We start from the raw sequence: 7,174 nt of genomic DNA on the forward strand, positions 1-7,174 counted from the left end.
ATCCTTTCCTGTTAAAATCAACTAAGAAACCAAACCCAATACTAATTAAGAATATACTCTCAGATGCTCTGTTTTTTGTACACATAAATACTTGTCCAGAGAAGGATTGATGAATGTCTCTTGCTTATGTTGTTTGGCCGACCTCCAACTAAGAACAACTCACCTTGGATTTTATAGCTTCCATTTTCTTTTCTGGTGTGTAAATTTATTGGCGGATATTGGAGAGAAATACAAGGATTATCTAAATTATTTATATAATAAAATCCAATCAATCATTCAAAATTTTGTAATAATAACAATCCATATGGTTCACATGTGACTGTTGAGAAAATTTGAGCCACTAAATTACAATTTAAGTCCAACATAACCTAGAAATTCAATATATAGAATGCACAATGTATAATGGTAGTTCAGTGCTATCGTTTGTTAAAGTCTTGAATGAGTAAACATTGATCAACTGTTACGACCCTTTAGCCAATGTAAAGGATCATTTGTGAAAGTAAATGGTACGTGGGTTGATTGTGAGATTAGTATATATAGGAGACACTCTTTTGTTTATTAGAATTTGCAGGCGCCAGTAAAATTAGGATTAGTGTGTTTGCTCTTTACAGATTTTACAGTGTAAGTCATTAGTAGAAGAGAATTCTGGAATATTTGCATTTTTACCAATTGAGTTGACGTTTCACACCACCAATCAAGGGCCCACTTACAAATACAGTGGAGAAAACTGTGTTGGCTAAAATGAAAGAAAACCCAAACCAACCACAAAGACAAAAAGTCAAGCTAAACAAGCTTAAAGGAAGGAAGAAAGTGAGAAACAAGAAGCTAAAAAAATTTAACACCTAAGCAACAAGAAACAATTAAAAGTTAGAGCAGCGCTAGGGGATTGCTCAATCAGTTGAACCAAAAATCTAAACACCTAAAAAGAGCCCCAAGGGTCAGCTCAATCATTTTGAACCACATGCCCAAGTATTGTTGCAGATAGGATAAGCCATAAGTCACATGATCAAATACAGTGGAGTCCCTCAGGGTTACCAGCTGTGGTGGCTGGCAGTTGAGCTACCCTCTATTTTGATATTCTAGGGAAGAGGGGTGAATCATGGGAAGTTTTCCATAGAAAACAATTATAGAAGCTAAAGGAATAAAGGGTAAACTTAAAAAACAAATTAAGTAAAAATATAAACTAAAACTAAGAAACCAAACTCTGATGTGGCAGGTGTAGTAGGGATCCTCCTTGATCCCAGAGGAAATCAAGAACTAAGTTTAAGAAAGGGGTTTAGGAGAATCCACCAAACATCAAGCAGAGGTGTGCCATTGTTTCAAGGGTTGAAAATTCCCAAGCCGAGAGAAATAAATTGACTTAGTACCAGTTCAGTATGTTAGACATTGTACCTGTTGGCTTTACATCTATACCTCCAGAAAGGTAAGAATAGACGACGATTTTTAAATTTTGAGTCTTTTTGAAAGACAATTGTCATACCATTATTTTTGTTTTGTTATCTTACTGTATGGCTTGGCCACAACCATTTTTTAATACAAATGATATCCTTTCCTGTTAAAATCAACTAAGAAACCAAACCCAATCCTAATTAGGAATATACTCTGAGATGCTCTGTTTTTTTACACGTAAGTACTTGTACAGAGAAGGATTGATGAATGTCTCTTGCTTATGTTGTTTGGTCGACGTCCAACTAAGAACAGCTCACCTTGGATTTTATAGCTTCCATTTTCTTTTCTGGTGTGTAAATTTACTGGCGGATATTGGAGCGAAATACAAGGAGTATCTACACGTTTGTAGAAAAACAACCCAAATTTCCCTTTTTGCGGAGTTAGGAATGGTGCAACGAAGAGGATAACTGTTCAATGTGTAGATTTAATGGCAGATATGATGCAAGGATTGTCTACACGTTTGTCGAAAAACAACCCAAATTTCCCTCTTGGTGGAGATAAGAACGCTGCAATGAAGAAGATAGATGTTTAGAGAAGAATAATAGTTTGGTTGATCTGAATTTAATGTGCATCACAAGCGTTTCCTTCGGGGCTCTAAATATATCAAATAGGAAGATACCTATGTCCTCTACTAGCAAAACATGCCCATGTAGCGTCATACTAAGTCACCAGGTAAAAAAAGAGAGATCATTCATTAACCACAACAAATGTTTGAAATGCAAACAAACATATTTTAAAAAATCAGTTAACCCTTGAGAGGGTTTTTTTATTGAAATGTAACAATCAATGGCTCACCTCTCTGGTGATGTGGGTACAAATACATCCCAAAAACAACGAAAAATGCTGGCAAAAACAATACATCAGAAAGTACCCTTCTATTGACATAATAGCGTCCAAACTTCCCTATAAAAAAAAAGATACATAGAACACAAGAGCACTGCAACTACCAACCAAATAATGGCCGGATGTTTTACTTTTCTGATGTCAGCACTTCCACAGAATTTTAAGCCCAACAGATTAGCGATCCAGACATCATAGAAACCCAAATAACCCTAACCCTAACAGTCACTAATTCAAGGGACTCCCATGAGGACAATGAACCCTAACAAAATTAACCACACTATATGTACCAGTAAAAGAACCTGCCCAGACAAAATGCCGCTTCCTCCATTGCCCACTTCACAGAAACCGATCTCGGCCACTTCTACGCCGGCGCACTGAGCATCTGCACACCCACACCAATATATAATGCCATCAACACCACACACTGGATCGGGTCTGAAACAGCTTACCAGACAAGAAACAGAGAGCAAAATAGCGATCCAGACATCATAGAAACCCAAATAACCCTAACCCTAACAGTCACTAATTCAAGGGACTCCAATGAGGACAATGAATCCTAACAAAATTAACCACACTATATGTACCAGTAAAAGAGCTGCCCAGACAAAAGGCTGCTTCCTCTATTGCCCATTTCACAGAAACCGATCTCGGCCACTTCTACGCCGGCGCACTGAGCATCTGAACACCCACACCAATATGTAATGCCATCAACACCACACACTGGATCGGGTCTGAAACAGCTTACTGGACAAGAAACAGACTTGTTATTCTCATTGCAGACCGATAATCTTATGGTATTTCCCTCGCTGGGAGAGCAATGGCGATTTCATTCTCAGGCCCTGACAACACGGCTTTTGCAGCCCTAACCCAATAGCTTGCCTGAGAAAATCGATATTAGCTGGGGGCTTTTGCAACGTTGAATATTCTTGGCACAAAATAACCTCATAATAATCTTCAGCGTTGATGAAAACGAATTCTGGGGTCTCTTCGTTTTCAATATTTTCACAAGTCTTATCTTGGGACCTGTGGGTTATGGGTCCACGAAATCCATCTGAGACTTCTCACGATCTCCTTAACATGATTGCGCAGCACTTTCCATTGGTCCAACCACGATGAGAGGCATCTCTCGCCAGGCAACTGCTTCCGGATTTACAACAAGACCTGTAACCTGTTCATCATCATCTACTTCCTACTTTCTCGTCATCTTCCTCATCATCAGATTTTGGCCGTTCATTATCTTCGGCATCCGCTTTATCCAAATATTTCAGAGATTTGATCATCCTGAAAACTTGCATTATGTAATCTACAACCCTGGTCACCGGGCATTCGTAAAGATCCAGCGAAACAAGCTTTAACTGCGCCATCGGTGCAAGATCGTCCATATACTGAATTTTGTTGTTTGAGAGGTCGAGGTCCCGAAGAGATTCTAGTCCTGCTTCTACCAGATATTCCAAACCCCCGGCTATTCGATTGTCGCTCAAAATAAGCTTCTGGAGATCAAATTGTCCTTATGCGACTCCTCGCTGTGTTCGCCTTTGATGACGAGGGTTCCATCCTTGATGCCCACCTTAACCTCTTCTTTTCTTAGGCCAGGCCTGTCCAACCGCAGCTTATACGACTTCTCGTCTTCCATGATATCATATGGGACTCGAAAGTTCTCCACCAGGTCCCCATTAGTCCGAGACGGGAGAAAGTCTTCGAACAGGCGGTTAACATTGTCCATCATCTGCGTTAGAGTTCGACTCGCGGGGAATGGATCCCATATGTCTTGAAAATGAAACAAGAACGACAACAATTCAAACAAAAATAATAATAGAAACACATAGACTTAAATTCTCAAGGACTCGTTCCCGTATAAATTTACAAAAAAAACACAATTTTTATTATTTACAATCTCAGGTTACAATTTAAGGCATTTCAGCCTTAATCTAGAATTTCTCCAGCAACTACATTTTGCCCTCTTTCATACGCACAGGTTTTTCTCTTTTTTCTTTCTTCCTGATTCTCTCATGAATCCTTTAGCTCTTATTACACATACATTCAGATACATTCAGTTTTAACTGATTTTTAACTAACATTAGTTTATTAACCTAATCTTGTTCAAGATTGCCTTGGCTGTCCATGTGGTTATGCACTTGTCCTCTTTCTCTATTTTTTTTTCAATGAGGGTTCCGATGCTCCTGCATCAGACTCCCGAGGTACAAAAATTATGACCTCCTGGTCATATGATTTTCCTGAGCAATTATACCCATTGTTTCTCTTCTTCAGTGGAACTGCCTTCTGTGAGCTGCAATCAAACCTCTGCAATAGCAAGTCCTCCCTGCTACCAGATGCCCTACCAAGCTTCTATGCTGAGCTTAGTCCTCTCGGCATCTCCGCGGTTCTCTCCTCTCGAACCCATTGAGCACTCCTGCTCCAGGTTTGTTGCAATTTTCTCACTTTCACAAAATAAATTAAAAAAAAAACTACAAACTTACAAATCTTCAACAAACTGTACCTCTTCTTTTTTCGTACCTCCTTTCTTCACATGCAAAAACTTCTCTCCCCAGGAAATCTTTTCCCGCTCTGATACCACTTGATGAAAACGAATTCTGGGGTCTCTTCGTTTTCAATATGTTCACAAGTCTGATCTTGGGACCTGTGGGTTATGGGTCCACGAAATCCATCTGAGACTTCTCATGGTCTCCTTAACATGATTGCGCAGCACTTTCCATTGGTCCAACCACGATGAGAGGCATCTCTCGCCAGGCAACTGCTTCCGGATTTACAACATGACCTGTAACCTGTTCATCATCATCTACTTCCTACTTTCTCGTCATCTTCCTCATCATCAGATTCTGGCCGTTCATTATCTTCGGCATCCGATTTATCCAAATATTTCAGAGATTTGATCATCTTGAAAACTTGCATTCTGTAATCTACAACCTTGGTCACCGGGCATTAGTAAAGATCCAGCGAAACAAGCTTTAACTGCGCCATCGGTGCAAGATCGTCCATATACTGAATTTTGTTGTTTGAGAGGTCGAGGTCCCGAAGAGATTCCAGTCCTGCGTCTACCAGATATTCCAAACCCCCGGCTATTCGATTGTCGCTCAAAATAAGCTTCTGGAGATCAAATTGTCCTTATGCGACTCCTCGCTGTGTTCGCCTTTGATGACGAGGGTTCCATCCTCGATGCCCACCTTAACCTCTTCTTTTCTCAGGCCAAGCCTGTCCAACCGCAGCTTATACGACTTCTCGTCTTCCATGATATCGTACGGGACTCGAAAGTTCTCCACCAGGTCCCCATCAGTCCGAGACGGGAGAAAGTCTTCGAACAGGCGGTTAACATTGTCCATCATCTGCGTCAGAGTTCGACTCGCGGGGAATGGATCCCATATGTCTTGAAAATGAAACAAGAACGACAACAATTCAAACACAAATAATAATAGAAACACAGAGACTTAAATTCTCAAGGACTCGTTCCCGTATAAATTTACAAAAAAAACACAATTTTTATTATTTACAATCTCAGGTTACAATTTAAGGCATTTCAGCCTTAATCTAGAATTTCTCCAGCAACTACATTTTGCCCTCTCTCATACGCACAAGTTTTTCTCTTTTTTCTTTCTTCCTGATTCTCTCATGAATCCTTTAGCTCTTATTACACATACATTCAGATACATTCAGTTTTAACTGATTTTTAACTAACATTAGTTTATTAATCTAATCTTGTTCAAGATTGCCCTGGCTGTCCATGTGGTTATCCACTTGTCCTCTTTCTCTATTTTTTTTCAATGAGGGTTCCGATGCTCCTGCATCAAGTGTTCTCCTTAATAAAACTCTGCACGAACCCTTCTCTGCAGGTCCCCGCCCTCCTCTAGAGCGACTCCGCCTGCGCCCTCCTCAACATCCCACCCTCCTCTACATCAAACGTTGATATCCACGCGTCAGGACAGGTTTGATAACGGGTTTTGTAATGTTTTAAAACATTTTTTATTAAATTGGATGGTTGATTTTTGTTCAATCGTCTAACAAAAGATCCAACGACTACGATTAGGACAGAAAAGCATATGGGGGAGTTCATCTCAGATGGAAATGCCTTACGGTGTAACAAGAAACAGACTTGTTATTCTCATTGCAGACCGATAATATTATGGTATTTCCCTCGCTGGGAGAGCAATGGCGATTTCATTCTCAGGCCCTGACAACGCGACTTTTGCAGCCCTAAACCAATAGCTTGCCTGAGAAAATCAATATTAGCTGGGGGCTTTTGCAACGTTGAATATTCTTGGCACAGAATAACCTCATAATAATCTTCAGCGTTCTCCTTAATAAAACTCTGCACGAACCCTTCTCTGCAGGTCCCCGCCCTCCTCTGAAGCGACTCCGCTTGCGCCCTCCTCAACATCCCGCCCTCCTCTACATCAAATGTGGATATCCACGCGTCAGGACAGGTTTGATAACAGGTTTTGTAATGTTTTAAAACATTTTTTATTAAATTGGACGGCTGATTTTTGTTCAATCGTCTAACAAAAGATCCGATGACTACGATTAGGACAAAAAAGCATCTGGGGGAGTTCATCTCAGAGGGAAACACCTTACGGCGTAATTATATTTATGAAAATTTAAACTGCATTCTATTATTTGAAAAATGTAATTTATTGAAATTTAAACCATTTTTTTGGGCAAATATTAGGATTACTAATTAGAAATTTCTGAAATAATAATCTTATTCTAACATTATTTCCTTCAAACATTATTTTCATAATAATCATTACTGCATAAAATATATTTTTTTTAAATAATGTTGTTTTTAAAAACTAAAATTACATCTTATAAATATAAATAAACTATGAATTTCATTTTATTAAAAATTATTAGAAAAATATTGTTTAATTAA

General features: G+C 39.2%; 1 protein-coding gene across 1 annotated transcript; it reads right to left on the bottom strand.

The window, feature by feature from the left end:
• Window positions 1–5,384: 5,384 nt before the first annotated feature.
• LOC149156984 (heat shock protein 21, chloroplastic-like) lies at window positions 5,385–6,682 on the bottom strand. The gene is made up of 2 exons (XM_089444933.1): window positions 6,418–6,682; window positions 5,385–5,674 (listed from the first exon to the last, which is right to left on the bottom strand). Exons 1-2 carry the CDS (start codon window positions 6,680–6,682, stop codon window positions 5,385–5,387), a joined length of 555 nt encoding a protein of 184 aa, XP_089301059.1.
• Between the last annotated feature and the right edge of the window lie 492 nt (window positions 6,683–7,174).

The sequence above is a fragment of the Pinus tabuliformis genome, chromosome 9 (assembly GCF_031772625.1).
Source record: "Pinus tabuliformis cultivar Carrire ecotype Pingquan chromosome 9, CPIR1, whole genome shotgun sequence".
NCBI classification, from domain to species: Eukaryota; Viridiplantae; Streptophyta; class Pinopsida; order Pinales; family Pinaceae; genus Pinus; species Pinus tabuliformis.